The 16,161-nt window shown below is 38.8% G+C and overlaps 1 protein-coding gene across 3 annotated transcripts in view; it reads left to right on the top strand.

Annotated features, from left to right (window-relative positions):
* LRRFIP2 (LRR binding FLII interacting protein 2) overlaps positions 1-16,161 on the top strand; it is a 100,551-nt gene that overhangs the window by 30,269 nt on the left and 54,121 nt on the right. For 2 of the 3 annotated variants that reach the window (XM_019508989.1, XM_019508988.1), the window contains exon 3: positions 1,510-1,596. In XM_019508989.1, the coding sequence (XP_019364534.1) occupies positions 1,510-1,596 (87 nt within the window). Of the gene's footprint in view, positions 1-1,509; positions 1,597-3,323; positions 3,375-5,255; positions 5,310-5,400; positions 5,446-10,683; positions 10,726-13,483; positions 13,550-14,994; positions 15,070-16,161 lie in introns of all 3 variants that reach the window. The other variant, XM_019508990.1, reaches the window with a different exon arrangement.

Here is a 16,161-nt window from a genome sequence, read left to right as displayed (position 1 = left end):
GGAGTTCAGCACCTAGTTTTGTGAAGAGACTAATTCCGTTAATTCATGAAACTTTGGATAAATTAGAAGTACATGTACTCCACTTACACATGTTGAATAACTGCTTAATTCACTTAACTGTATAAAATGTATATAAAGTTGTTCTCAATGTTTTTTGTCTATTACTTTCAATAAACAACTGTTATCTCCCTATTGGTGACAGCATAACAGCTTAAGTACATAGGAATTCTTCAGTCCTGCTCTCTAATTTGTGACATATTCGTATTCCCTTTTACTGCATAACTGGTGAAATTAACTAGTAGTTTTCAATTTTTAGGCTTTTGAGTCAGTCTGGAACTGATGAGGTCAGTGTTTTTCAACCTTGTTAGACTTAAAGCATCCTTTGTTAGACTCAAGGCACCCCTGAAAAATACCACCTCTTAGTTTTCACTCATTTCTTGACTATGGAAAAATATTAGAGTAGTTTTTCTTTTGCAAAGAACTCAAAGACTGTCACAAGTCAAAATGTTTTTGAGACTGGATTCTTATTTGAAATCTCAGAGTTTATTGTGTGTATGTGTAGGTGTTCTCATACCTAGTACTGCATGGCACCGTTAAAAGGATGCTAAGGCATGCCAGGTTACCATGGAACCCTGGTTGAGAATCACTGCGCTAAGTCCTTTCAGATTCAAGGCTGCTATTAGAAATTTAAGGCTCTTGAGAAATAAGGTAATAAGCCTTAGTGAGGTGTGAAAAAACTTAGTTTTTTCTATATTTAATGAGCATTTTCAACATTGAATTCAGGTAAGATAATATTCCGGGTAAGAACTTGGCTTTTTTTTTTAATCCTAAGGGTATGCATTTAAATGGAGAATATGGTATCATTAAGTGTCTTAATAAAGAATCAATCTTTCTGTTAAAATTAGGTAAGCTGCAGTCTGTTGGAAATAGGCTGGGTAATAAAATAGGGAGCTGGGAGGTTAATTTAGGAATACAGCATGGACGCTAAAGATACGACTATGCTCTAAGGCTTAGTATGCATGACCAAGTTTTGCCAGTATAGCTATCTGTGTCTGTGCAGACGTGAAAATATCAAACGCTAGATTATACAGCTAAGTTGGCTGCAGCTCTCCTGGCAGACAGTAATAACTGGTGTGTACTATCAGAAGGGAGGCAACAGCCTTGTAGACAAGCTTTACAATTGTCTTCAAGTATTAAGTGTATTTTGTGATTTTTTTTCATTGTAGACTGAGTGCCTTTGCTCACAAATTAATCCCTGTCCTTGCTTCCCCTCCTCCCCCCTTATAGCTAGGGGAAAAAATTCCAATACTTACTCATTTTTGTGATTTTTGTTCATGCCATTACAGCTGTTGCTTGTGGTCAGACTGATTCTTTGAATATTTAGCAAGTACGGACTTGAATCTGGATCTTTCTGTGAAAAAATAGTTGAAGTGGGTATGAAACCATTTTTATTTAGAAAATGTATTTTGAAAGCTGCCATTAACTTAATGACCTAAAATTTCCTTATAGGCAGAAGCAAGGCTTGCAGCCAAACGAGCAGCTCGAGCAGAAGCAAGAGATATACGTATGAGGGAACTGGAGAGACAACAAAAAGAGGTAACATACATCGTGATGCTTTATTATAACATTACACTAAAAATTTAGTTTCCTTTTAATTATATTTATTACCTTAAATAAACTATTTCTGTTTTTTTTCACCATGTGCAGCCATTTTCCTCATAGTACAGCTATTGCTATTTTTTTTCCTAGAGTATATTTTAGGTATCACTGGGTGCATCTCCCCATGCATTTTACTGCACAGTAAAGCTTCGTCCCCTATTCACGCATGACACTTATGTAGGTGTAGACTACTGTACTGTACCATTGGGTGGATAGTCCTGTCAGATGCAAGTCCTATTTGATAGTGTATTAAATTACTATAATTAAATGCATTTGCAAACAGTGATGTGAGTACAAATTGTACCTGGTCAGCCCAGGCAGCAGGGGACCATACTCCTCCCTGCTGCCAAGCCACATGGCTCAGGAGCTTCGGGAACCTCATGGCATGGGCAGCTTCTCCACTGCACAACACAGTGACCCAGAGCCTGGGGCTCACCCCCACCTGGAGGCTGCTGCCAGTCCAGGGTGGGAGCTCTGATCTAAACTGCTCCACTTGGGCTCAGTTTCTGCTGACCTGGGCACACATGTAGATGCTGCACCCAGGAGTAGTTTACTGTGCAGCAATTTGCTGCATCCAGCAGTGAATAACTTTCTACATCCATATCTGCATCCACATATATGTAGATGTTTGTTTATGTTTAAATTGTGAATTAAAAACTCCATTACTAATAAAGAATGCTACAATCAAAAGATCAGTTATTCAGATAGGGTTGTAGCACTGTGTATTTAACATACAAAGCACACCTCTTCTAATTGATATATTTTCTCACTTGATATGGGAATGCATTTGGAATGGTTATATCTAATATCTTGAGTGAGTTTAATACATACAACATTACACAAATATAGAATAAACAGACTGACTTAAATATTACCTTTTAAAAATGGCTGTGGTCCTTTTATTTTAAATTATTTTATTTAGGCTTTCTGGAAGCACGTAATAGCGTGTTAGTAACATAGAAAAGTCCGACCTTAATTTTTTGCATGGACAAATATGCCATATTTAATGCTTTCAGTAAAGGAACATTTTAATCATGAAATACAGCCTTTTTTTCAAAGGATGAATTAAAATGAAGTACTATTAGTGCCCCTAAATCAACTGGTATTTGTTTACAAGTATGGCTTTTTCTCTGCTGTTCCTGTTGGAGGAATGTATACAAGCTTGGAGAATATTTAACCCAAGGTTAATGGGTGAAATATAAAACTGACAGAACTCAGAACTGTCAGATGCACAGAGAAACTGAACCTAAATACAAATTAGAGTTGGAAGTAATACATATGATAGTTACTTGTAACAATATTAAAAAGAAATAAAGGAAAATCTATCATCTCTGTGTTTGAACAATTTGTTTTGAACACTAAGGAGTTAATTTTTTTAATAGTGTCTTAATTTCAGTATGAAATTTTTAAAAAATGTTAATGGATCTTATGAAAATTGTAATTCTCTTATTAATATTGGCCAGTATGCTGTGGTGGTACCAAGTCAAATTAAAAATCAAGATGACAGTTTTTTATATTTAGCTTTAATTTTTGTAGTTGTTCTATTCCTGTTTCTGTTCCTGTTCAGTATGTTACTAGGTGATGAACTTAAACTGTACAGGATGCTTACCTGTTTTACATATTGTGAAATGCATCAAATTTTCTGTGTTCTCTGTGTTTTGTAGCTTTCTCATCGCTCTTATGATAAAAAATGGGGGCATATCCAAAAATGGATGGTAGGCCAGGACTGCCTGTTGTGCGTGCTGTTTACACGTGACTGAAGAACTAACACAAGTTTGGATAGAATAATTTACTAATGGTTTGTGAATTGTACTGCTGCAGCTGTTTCTCGGGTTGCCTGTGAGACCTTTAGAGTTCCTTTGACTGGAGACCAATTGCAGTGGTCTGAGACTAGAGATTGGTGATCCAGGCAAGCCCCTGCTGTGCTGTAACTTTGTCCCCAGACAGCACCCAGGACAGGGCTGCCTTGAAGTTGGTCCCTACAGAACTCCCTCACAGCTCCCCATTGGGTGGTCTGTCAGGGAGCCATCTGCTCTCCCTGTCTGCCTTTGGATATCAGAGCACGGTGGGAAAGTGGGGTCTCTCAGACCTGACCACACATTAAATTTATCTTGGAAACATGCAGAGGTTGCTGTTTGAAACAGCAAATATTTTGTCATTTTTTTTTTGGTGAATTGGCATTTTTTAAGCATGCCAGACATCACAAGTGTGTGGCCAGTTGCCTTTTGTAGTGCTAAAACAGCTGATATGGCAGGACATCACAGTGTTTTAACACTATGGATTCACATTTGAAATCTTTAAATTCATCTTGAAAATCATGTGTTTACACACCTAACAGTGCTAATACTGCATGACACCCTGCAGCTTCTTTATCTCATCACTGTTGGGTGATGTGGCACTCTGGGTTGAGAAGCGCTCATCTAGGCCTTTACTGTGACATAATGTCTGATTCTGAAGGCATTTTTTAGATTTTTTTCACAGATGAAAGACTGGAGTAGGCAAGACACTTTAAAGTTTTGTTGTTGTTTTTCATTATGGGAATTATAGATTTAGTGTGAAGTTTTATTTGGAAGGCTAAAATTTAAGAAATTGTTTCAAAATATGTTTCCTGTGAGGTAGTGAACTTGAGTGACACCTTTTTATTGGACCAACTATATAGTTGGGATAAAATTAGACAAGCTTTTGAATACAAAAGATTTTTCATCAGGTTCTTTCCTGCAACATTTTTTGCTGGGATGGTTCTTAGCAGTTTAAGGAATAGTATGACTTATTTTAAATTTAAGTATTTTTTATATTTTTCTCTGAGGTTCCTCCCTTTCCCCCTATCCTTTGGTTGAAGAAAGTATATGCAGGGTTTGCAAATGAGCCATTCTTTGAAGAACTTTGGGCACATATACACATGCAGTGAGGCTGCTCTGATGTGCTATAATTACAGCATGTTAGAGCAGACTCAATTGCGATAATTACCGCCCTTTGTTTCTGTAATGGAGAAGGAAGAATGAGCCTGAAAACTGTAGAAGTAAAGATTTTTTTTCAGTATCTGCAACTGCTTTTAGTGGGTTAGGAGCCTTCCATATGTAAAATGCATAACTATGTAGAATAATTACACTTCAACTTTCTACTGCTGGTAATAATCATTACCATTAGCGACAATGAAACAAAAAATCTTTTATTAGAACTAAAGCAACTTTTTAATTCAGGGTTTTTTTTGTCATTTTGCTAGAATTTTTCTAGTGTCTAATTCTAAGATTTCTTATGTTTTGAATTTTTAACTAATGAGAGTTATGTATATTCTTCTATATTTATTTCTAGACAATATCATTTTTCTGTACTGCTAGCAAAAGATTGTTGAACAATGACCTTTAAGGAATAATACATCATATCAATTGTACTTTTAATGATATCAAGTGGTAGACACCAGACAACTAACTTCCACACTTTCGTGTGTCTTGAATGGATTTGCTTGCTTCAGGTTTTTTCCCCTTGTTGCCCAGATACATCTTTGAGTAGACAGTATAACTGCATGTTGCTGTCTTTGCTTGCTTTTCACTGTCCCATCATTTTCATTAAATAATTATATATTTCTTCTTTCTTAGGAAGATTCAGAAAGGGCCAGGTATTCTCACCGGCCCAGTCAGCGTTCATATCTGGTTCGTGCTAACCTGTTGTTTTTTCCTCTTATCTTACCTTTTAGTCTTTATCTTTAATATTTCATTTTTTGATTTGATTTCATTCTGTTAGGAAGTGTATGACATAGTATCTTCCCAAAACACTGGCAGTCATAGAGTTAGTTCTTGGGTTCAGTGTAGTATCAAAGTTCATACAGGCTATGTATTTAATCAGTACTGAGCTAAAATACCAAAGTAGATGCTGTATTTTTGTACAAAAAAAAGTCTGAATATAAATTTACTTTTAATGGAGAAGCTAGTGTTTTCAATATAATACTAAATGGTTACTTGTGTAATTTAATTGTGTAATATAACTTATCACAAGTTTGGAAATAGGCTGCAGAATGTATGTAGTTCAGAACTTGATCATATGGAAGAATTTTACTTCTCTTTAGCAACAAATTAAAAATGGCACATACTCTGTTTTAGCTCTTTAGCATATATTTTAAAACGGAATGTTTTAAAAATCAGATTGTCATAGTGCTACTTCTGTGAGAAGAATATCTAAGGCTTAAGTGCTGAAAATAGCTGAATAATGTGTATATTTCTATAGTAAGACATTTCAGGCTGTGTGCATTGAGGTAAAAAAAATGCTCTTAGTCTTTTGTTATTTTTAAAGGTATACACCATGTATTTGAGAGTGGTGTTTTGGTAGGGGGAAACTAATCTCTTTTATCCTCTTCTCTTCCATATTCTTCTTTGTCTTCTAGTTTCCTTCCCCTTCCTTCTTCATTCATTCTTTCAATTCTTCCAGTTTCCTTTCTGCACTCTCATTTTTTTCTTCTACCCTGTCAGTTGTTTCCTCCTCTCTAATACTCTCATCACTTCTTTCTATTTAACTCCAGTTTTCTCTTTTAGTTTTTCCCTTTTCCTTCTCTATCCCTCTCATACTTAAGAGTGTTGTGGGGAGCTCTCCATGTTGTTTTTGTGCCCTTGTGAAAGCAAGGAATTGTTTCTTAAGTTGCCATGCTCACTCCTTGGCTAGGGACAGAAGTTGCACATAAATTGGTTTAAGTGATCAGAAACCGGTTTAAACCTGTAACAGAATAGAAGTTCAGTGCACATAAACCGCTTTTAAAATGACCAAAACCGGTTGAAGATGAACCTGGTTGGATGTAGTATTAGACTTAACTGATTTAGGTCAAACTGGTTTACAGAACTTCTGTCCCAGATCCCTTCCTGGTTCAAGTTAACTCACAGTTCCCCAGCATCCCAGGATGCTTTGCAGCCCTGGGTTATACTGTCTACTGCAGCGGAGCAGGGACTGCCTCACCCCTCTACTCCTTAGTCTGCTTCTGGCCTGCATCCATCAGCCCATAGGGATGGGGGGCAGGGGAACAGACCCTCAGACCCCCCTAGCCAGGGTCTACACAGCACATGGAGGAAGGGAAAACCCTACCCTCAGCAGCCCTCCCCTGCTGATTGCTTCAGCTGCTACCACAGGAAGGAGGGAGAAGTCCTTGGGGCTGGGTGCCTGCCCATGCAGCCTCCCCGTGCAGTGGAGGGAAATTCTCCTGTTCTTCTACAGCCAGTTTTCCCCAAGCTGCTGTTAGTTTGAGGCAAAACTTTTTCCAGGGGAGTGAAAGAATTTCCCTCCAGTCCCTAAGGCTGCCCTTTGCTGTCCCTGGGACTTGCAGCAGCTAAGGCAAGCAGCCCTGGGGTTCGGGAGAGGAAGAGTTCCCCTGTGCTGCCTGGGGCTAGGGGACCCTGGGTTAGGGGGAAGCCCCTCCAAGGCAGGGACTCCCTGGTGCCCCCCATGCTGGGCTGCAAGTTTTTGTACACAGAGTCAAGCCTTTACCTTTCTCTAAAAGTGCAGCAGTTCAAGAAGTTAAATGAATAAAGGATATCGAACAACAAGAATGCACTTTTTGTAGAAAATAACAATTAAATGAAAGCTTCCTGACCAGTGATTTAAATCATGATTTAAATCAAACCCATGGTGGAGTCCTCTGATCAGGCTAAAATTGGCAGGAACTGGCTTGGACTGTAGTCCTTCTCAGGGTCCACTGCAAACCTCTTAACCCCTGCCCCCCCACCTCTGCCCTACCACAGTCTTGTAAACAGAGGCACTCAGGATAGTTCCATATGTGTGGCTCTGGGTGCTTATGCAAGTTGCATTTTTTTGATAAGGCCCCTGAAAGCACACTACAGCAGTGATGTAACACATAGTCACAGCTGCAGGGTGCTTTTAAAATGGCTTATCGCATGAAAAATTAACCCTTGTTAAATCAGCTATTAGCTGAAGGCTTTCCAGAGTAAAATGCCTTGGGGAACTTCTGCCCAGGTTCCCTGCAAGGGTTAATTTCCACCTGTGGGCAATTTCCACCTGCATCCCATGTGCTTTTGTAGGGTTGGGCTGGTGCTCCGTGCTGGTGAGCACCAGCCTCACCCTCTCCTTGGCTCAGCTCCAGCTGTGGCAGAGCCAAGTAGACAGCTGCGTACTGCTGCTGTCAAGAGGCTCGGGTGGGGGGTGAGGGAAGGTGAGGGGTGAGACTGGGGAGAGGGGAGGTTTGGCAGTCCTCCTGTGAGGTTGCTGGAGTGCTCCCTCCTGCTAGCTGGGGCAGGTTCAGGCAGGCTAGAGCCCCCCTCAACCGGTGAATGCCTGTTGGGTTCAGTGGCATTCTGATTCATGGAACTAAATGTCTATAGGCACCATCTGTTTCTGGGAGGAGCGTGGGTGTGGGTGGTACAGGAAAGGATACAATTGAAGCCAACTTCTGCCTGCTTTAGGCTGATCAGAAGGTCTTAATAGAGGAGGCGGAGGTGCAAGTGCATGTGGCACAGCCTTTCCTGGACTAGCAGTACAGCAGGTGCAAAGGTCAGTTTTTATCAGGAGAAGGCAGCACCAGTTGTGGCTCTCAACTGGAGGGTACTGCCACGTTCAAAAAAGTGGTGGAAAGTTGCCCTGGCTCTTAAGATGGATGCTGAAAGTCCTTTTAAAAAGGGGAAGGTTTCAGAATGGCAGCAGCTGCTACTTTCTAATTGTTATGTGTGAATGAGTTGAGAGCAATTCAAATACAGCAGAAAGGCTCCAAGCTTAACACTTCTTCATCCAGTGTTAGACTTGGAGGTTTTTTGCTGCTTTTGAATTGTTCTCAGCTAATTCATATATAATAATTAGAATGTACCAGCTGCTGCCATTTTGAAACATTTTCCTTTTGAAAGGGCTCCAAGTATTTTGTGTCCACAGCCACAGGATAGCAAGTGAGATGGTTGCTAACTGCTCTTTTTCGTGTATACCCGTGTCTTTGTTATACTATCATTCTGGTGCCTGAATATAACTTCTTATACTTCTTGCTTTGCGGTCAGTGTATATATTCCAATGTAGTGTACATATTTGTGATCCATAATCTTTTACAATTTTATTCTTAAGACCTCATCTTTGGATGCCACTGGGTCAAACAGAAGCAGCACAAGTACTTCCCGAAGGAGAGATCATGGGGTGTGTAACCTAGAGATGAGCATATGCTAGTTTTATTTGTGAGATTTTTTTTTTTTTTTTACATTTTGTGTGCTCCTTAATCAAAAGCTGTGATTGCAAATAGAATACTTTTGTTTATTGGAGGATAATATTCAGTGTATCATGATTGTAGAAGTTGCATAGTATAGTAGTGCAGGATTTTCCATGGATATGATCTGGTCCATGGCTCCAGCCATATGCTCTGGATCAAGCCCACTGCTTGGGCCCTGGGCCTGCTACTTAGCCCAGGCCCCATGCCTGCCAGACTTGGTCTACTGCCAAGGCCTCCTCCACATGTGTATCAGATTGGGGCCACTTGCCAGAGCCTTTTCATCTAGCTGGCTGGCTTACCAATGGCTCTTCCCAGAGCTATTTCATTTGATGGCTTGGGAATAGTGGCAACATTAATTGCCACTGATCCGCCCCCTACTGCCAAGTTTATGGATGTGCAGAGAGCCCCATGGATCAGAGGTTAAGCATGACTGCTAAGAAATCTGGTATTCAAGAGTTTTGGTTTGGATCAGGAAGTAAATTGGGTGTGCTGTTGCGGGGAAAAGTCATGTTTGAAAATGTCCATTTCCAAATTCCCCCTCAAAACAAAAATGAGGTAAGTTGTTGTTGAAAACCATTTCAGTTTGCAGTCATTGATACGAATGTTGGCAGGAGACTTTTTTCCTCCCAGTGAGTATCACTAAATTTATCTGTAAGCCAGGCTGAAATATAAAAGACTTTTACCTCTTAACTGAGTTTTCTGGAATGCTTTTTTTTCTAGTGTAGATGATTTGCCTGCATATGTTTTATATGAGTATTTAAATACTTTAAGTTGTTGGTTTCTTTAATACATTTTGAGCTGAATGTAGAGGTATGAAAACAGTTTTCTGGGTTGGATTTTGTTTCCTTCTTCTGGAAGGAATATTTGCCTATCCAGGTCTCACTTATATATACAGATTACAGTTGTGTAATTACCACTAAATTTGCTTGAAACCCAATTTAAATTGGTGGAAAGGTCTATGAAGAGGCACTTTTATCATTTATGTCAGCTTAATTTGTAAGTGTATTGATGCAAACTAAACTATGTAAACCAGATTTAAATCAAATTGAGATTGTACACGCAGAGTTTTTCATCAGTTAAACTATACCTATTTAAGATTTAAAATCTTTTAGCTAAACTAATATAAGTTAAAGGAAGATCCAGACCTTAAGCTTCAGAAGAAGAATATTTGGGAAAGCCTAATTAAGTAGAAAGAAAAAAAGAAGGTCTCTTTCAGCAATCAATGTCTTGCTGAAAAAGACTGCCAGCTTAGGCCTCCAGTTGTGCTTATTCGCAGAGTGGATAAACAGGTTCTGGAACAAATTTCCTTTCTGCTTTACATTTCAGAAAAGGTAGTCTTCAACTGATATCACACTGCTCAGCAGATCTGCTGCCCATGAAAAATAACAATCTCTATCTGTTTTATTTACAAAAACAGTAATTTTGTCATTACTTTTAACTCCTACTAGCCTCGGGTAGCCAACAGCAAATAGAAGAGGGACTTGGATGCTGTTACCGTTCTTACATTGCCAACAGATAGACAATATCTATTATGAAAAATGTTTTATGCGGCAAGAGCTCCACTGCTGCTATAAATCAGCACTTAAAGAAAATTGGTTGTATTAGTTAAGTGATATCAGTCTAAATGAAAAGTCTGTTCACCCCACGTCCCCCAAAACCTTTATAGAGGCTGCATACCATTCCTTACCAGGTGAACTTTGTTGTGTTTATATTAGACTGATTTTTTTTTTTTTATTAGTTTCTTTGGCTTCTATATAAATATTAAAATAGTTTAGAATTTTTGTATTTTGATTTCTTGTTTTTAATTCTCAAATTGATTTCTATCTTTGTTTACTGTACATTAGTATGAAGGCATGAAGGATCGATCTACAAGTTACTCTCTCTCAGTATGTAGATAATATGCATGCCTGCATGAAGATTACTTTTATTCCTTTTTTAAAAGATGCGATTAAACTGACTTTGGTGGAACATTCAAAAATTAGATCACTAACTTGATTTTACCTTCTTGTGTTTCCAGAGTTATTTGTACTCACAGTCTAACTCTAGGAAAAGTATATGTGCAATTTTATAAAAACCAAAAGAAAACAAAGAAAAACCTCCCAATGCAGTTAAATATAAAATATAAATACTGTATTTCTGTTTTCTTACATGCAACACACATCCCCAAAATAAAACATGCACCTTGTTTTTTTGTAAGGTAGAATGTAGATTTATTTCCCCCCTACCCCCCAGGGTCAGGGCCTGTTGTCTGACAGTGTCCAGGAATTGTGTCCCAGGAGATGGTCTAGATGAGGCAGCTGGCATCAGGAACTTCCATGTGCCAGCTGCCTCTCTAGACCATCTCCTGGAGGCCACACTTCCTGGACACTGTGTTTCTGGGAGGACTTACTCCGTCATGCAGGGTTAGGCTCCAGATCCTTGCAAGAGCAATAGCAAGACTGTTAATTCTTACTGTAAGTAGTTCTTTTTATAAATTCCTGTAAATTAAGAGTTGTTTCCACATCATAAGCCTCATCAAGATACTACCAGCAGCTGCTCACTTGCTGCTTCAGGCACAATCTATGGTACTCAGCCAACAGCTGACAACTCCGCCACCTTGGCAGCTGCATGGCATGCACGGTGTCTCCACATGTGCTTCTTCTGTAGCAAAGAAAACATCTTCCCTTCTTAAAACATGTACCCAAAATTTGGGGGACTGACTTTTGGGGGGAAAGTTGCAGGTTGTATGCGAGACAGTACAGTACTAACAACTTCCCTGATCTTATAAATTTTCAAGTAGACAGAACTCTGCTCACAGTGGCTGCTTCTGGGGTTATTAAAACAGTAAAGTTATTTGGCAGCTTATCTATACAAGGGCTCTAAAAATTGCTTGCTTCAGAATTGTTTGTAATGGTGAGGAATTTGTGTAATCATAGGTAGATGTAGAGAGGCAAATAGAAATGTTTTGTTTTGATTAAATGATCACATTTCATAAATAATATCGGAGGTAAACAGTCTTGTCCCTTCTTCCTCAGGAGAGGTCTAACTACAGAGAATCACTGAGAGTCTGCTATGTAGGAAACAAGGAAATATCATTAGTTTGTTTAGAGAAAGTGCACACCTTGCATGATATAGAGCAGAAAGGGGCAATTATTTGGCTTTTGGGCCACTTCGAGACTGGGTGAGCTGTTGGGAGTGGGGAAGGCGGGGGTGGGAGGCGTTGCTGACCCAGACCAGTGTGGAGCCAAGGTTGGGGGAGGAACTGCATTCCCCTGGCTGAGCATGCTCTGCTTGTGTGGGTCCTGGCCAGTCTCCATGGAGACCCTGGCTGGCCGCTCTGTCCAGCACCTCTGGCAGTAGTGTGGGCAGACCTTATTTCTTACACAGCAGACTCTCAAGCAGTGGGGCCGGGTCCAACACCAGTGGAGACGCTAGTGGTGGCAGCTGGAAGGAGCTGCTGCCAGAAAGCAGAGTCTGGCCACTGCACTGCCCCTATGTCACTGTGTGCCCAGGGACAGTGGGACCAGCCACAAGCCCCATGGCCAGGGCTGTCTTTTGCGCCTGGGCCAGGTAGGGCTGAGGCATCCACTGTGGGCTGGATAAATTCCCTTGGCATATTTGCCCCCTGTTATAGGGCCTAGCTCTGTCAGGAGTTGCAGTTTTTTGCTACAAAGAGTTGTAACTAGTGTTATATGCAACCCAAATAACTTCCTACCTGTCATACTTACAAAAATCGTAAATGATTGTTGAGAAGCTCTGTTGTTTGGGAATGACTTCTCCAAGAAGGATTTCTTCCGCTCCTTGGTGTATAACCTGACTGCTTAGGCAATACACTGCATATAAGAGGTGACTTCAGATAGTTTATGCTTTGATTTAGGATCTCTTTAGATTTTTTTAAAACTGTTTTAGTTTTCAAAGCCACTAGGACTAGAAATTTTTATTTAAATATTTAATGGAATAGTCTTCAGAAGCTTAAGTGGCTTTGTATGTGATGGTGCCTCTCAAGACCTACTTGTAAGCATATTCATCAAGGATTTGTGTGAGTCCACTTATGCAGACAGGCTTCAGACATATTTTTCCCTATAGAAAACCTGTAAATTCCTTATAAATGACTTTTTTAAAGCTGGTATGATATCTGAATAGGTTGAATATAGAGGAATGACTTTTTTTTTTTAACTTCTAAGCAATTTCTATTATTGTTTTGCTTGTTTTGTGTGAGCCACATTGAATTTTTGTCTTTTGCAAGTTTTTTATTGTATTTTTCCTGTAGTTTAGCAGTCAGCAGCCTTGTTAAACTGCAGGCCAAAGTAACCCGGTTGGGTTAGAGGCAGGTAGGTGATGGCACAGCGAAAGCGCCTACTGCAGCTGCCAAAACCTCATGCTGCCAAAGCCCCAAATCCATGGGCCAGATCAAATGGCTCCATGGCCTGTAAGTTGCTGATCCCTACTGTAGCCAAATTATAGTGACTCTGTTTTTTGGGGTTTACTGATGTCAGTCTCTCGCTTCTTTGTCTGGCCCAAGTCCCATGTCTCTTACTAGGTAGGTCACTATTTTCTATGGCTTTGCTTCTCAACAATGCATGACCATCTTAAATTTGCATACATAATTTGTACTCTGGTGATGTTCAAAATTCTGTTTGTAACTTTCTAAATTTTTACTCTTAGACTCATGCTTACAGTGACTCCCATGGTAGAAAGAAGGAATATGCTTATTCCCACAAAGATCTGTTGGTTAGTTCTTTAATGCAATATATATATTATGCAAATATTGTATTTATTATACTTATTACATACAAGTATGTATTACTTATTTAATATACCACGGGTCCTTATTCCAATATATGTTCAGGATATTGGCTATGCATGTCTTTGTTTACAGTAATAAATATCTGGCTGATTTTTATCTGAGGTTTTGGGTCAGATTCTCATCTGAACGATATGCATGCAGCTCTGTTCATGTCAGCATATTGTATAAACGTAACTCAGAGTAGAACTTAAATCGTAAACCATTGAGAAGTCTTTACTGGTCTTTGAAAATATTTGTAGTAGCAAGACTTCCATGGATAAAGGTAAAGTGTGTGATTAAAACTGGATGTGTGTGACATAAACAAGAAAACTGTAATTTTGAATGATTTTTAGGATGGCATTTTCAAAAGGGCTTGACACTGATAACCAGAACTGATTCACAGGGAAAGAGGTAGGCTTCGTGCTGAGTGCCTTTATGAAAGAATCCCACCTGAAATCTGTGCATTCAGCATTCATTATTTGTACTGAAATGTCTTTGTATTTTTGACACTATAGTTATAACCACATTTCAAAACAATAATCTTAGGAAAAAATCCACAGTTTTGTTTCCATTCCCAACATTAGTCTTCAAAATAAATAAAACTGAAATCTTCAAACATATGTACAATGCTGATCCTTATTCCTTTGGGAAATTGTATTGATCCTACTGGAAGAAAGGGACAGCAGGCTTTTTGTCTATATATGTGTGTGTAAATAGAAAGAGAAGTTTCCTAATTGAGGACAGTAAAGTCTATAACTTTATAAAACCAATTGTGTAATCATACTGAAAGTCTGTTTGTTCTTCTGCAAAGTATAGCATTGGGATACACAGTATGCCTCTGATCCAGCGAATAGGTGTAACCTATTTACTTTCCTTATTTTACAAGTTATTTTGCTCTCTTCTGTAAGTTGCCCCAAGCCTTTGACAGGAAAAGATGGCACATAAATGTAATAAATAAATATCCATTAAAATGTATCCTACCTTGATGTTCTGCCTGTACAAATTATCCAATGGAAAATGATTCAACTAATAAGTGTAAATATTCCTATTTATTGTTATTCAGCTTTGACAAGTTTTGAAGTAATAATGTCAAGATTTTTGAAGTTCTTTATCAATTTTGTAGTGGAACAAACCAGTCAATATTTCCATAATTGGCTGTATGAGGCATTTAAAGAAACAGTACCATAGCATAGGCTGACACATTTACAGAATGTCAGTCTGATTTTAGTATCGCCTTTTCTTCAGAAAATTGCAACAATTTTGAGGCCTTTCCATAATGAAATGTAGCACAGTGTTCCCTCTGTTGATGCATGTGGAAATGGTTGGGCAATTTTCTGACAGAGTTTTGTTTGTAATTGTATATATATTCTTTTTTCTCTTTCTTTTACAGAGTGGACTTTACCATGATCAAAGAAATTATAGCAGCCTTAGACATAGCAAACCTGCTTCTTCCTACCATACTCGGGTCTGTCTGTAGTTTGGTTTCAGCCTGTCCTATTTAGCTTGTTCCACCATCCCCCACTCCCTCTAGGAGGCTACTGAATGATTAAAAACTGACATTTAGTACAATTGTAAACATTTGTCTAGTTAACATTCCTGTACAGCCTTCCATTAAGAAGTTGCATAAATAACACTGAAGTGCTTCTGTGCATCCTGCACGTATAGTGACAGATTTAAAGAGAATTTACAAATTATTACATTTTGTCCCTAAGACTTAGCATCTACTTCTTAACTCGTGCATCCTATTTTAAGAAGTCTAGAAGAAGTTAATTACTCTCAATTTATATTTTTCAGCAATCCCAGTTTCAGTAACTTTGATAGTGAGATGCTATTTGATGTTTGCAATAAGAACTGACGATTTTGAGGAGATATATTAGGTGTATAACATTCGGCCTTCAATATAATTCATGCTTAAAATGAATTTTCATGCCTGTGACAAGTGTGGATTAAAAAACTGGATTAAAAAACCTCTGTCTATAAAGTAACTTTCCTTGTCTTGCTTCTTGTACATGCTTCACCAAAAAGAAACAAAAGTTGCTTAGCTTTCTATCCTTCTGTTCTTGGTCTGTTTGAGACCTGCAGCAAGGAGAGAGATCACTATAAATAACTTGGTGCAAGGACACTAGTTTTTTATGAGCTCTTTGAAATATTAGGCTTGAAAACCTGGTCATTTTTTAATAGGTTGTCTTTTTGACCCAGTCTTTTCTTAACTTTATAAAATATAAATGACTAGGAATTTTTGGGTGGCTTTTTTTTTCTTCCCCAACCTTCTCCCATCTTGAAAAACAGAAGTTACTAACTTGTCCTTAAACCTGATAAATCTCTCAAGAAGTGACACTTATTTAGAAACAGGATTCTGAAATGATCCATGTTTTTTCCACATATACCACCCAGTACGTAGCATGGGGGTCTCTATCACAGGTTTGGGCCCCATTGGCTAGGGACAGACATTACACATAAACCAAGTGATCAGAAACTAGATTAAACCTGTAATGGAGCAGATATTCAGTGCACATAAACCAATTTCAAAATGGCTGAAAGTGGTTTGAGATAAACC

The sequence above is a fragment of the Gavialis gangeticus genome, unplaced genomic scaffold, assembly GCF_001723915.1.
Source record: "Gavialis gangeticus isolate Ggan-Ray unplaced genomic scaffold, GavGan_comp1, whole genome shotgun sequence".
Lineage (NCBI taxonomy): Eukaryota > Metazoa > Chordata > Crocodylia > Gavialidae > Gavialis > Gavialis gangeticus.
Note: the sequence above shows the minus strand (reverse complement) of the source record. Positions and strands in the feature narration are given on the sequence as shown.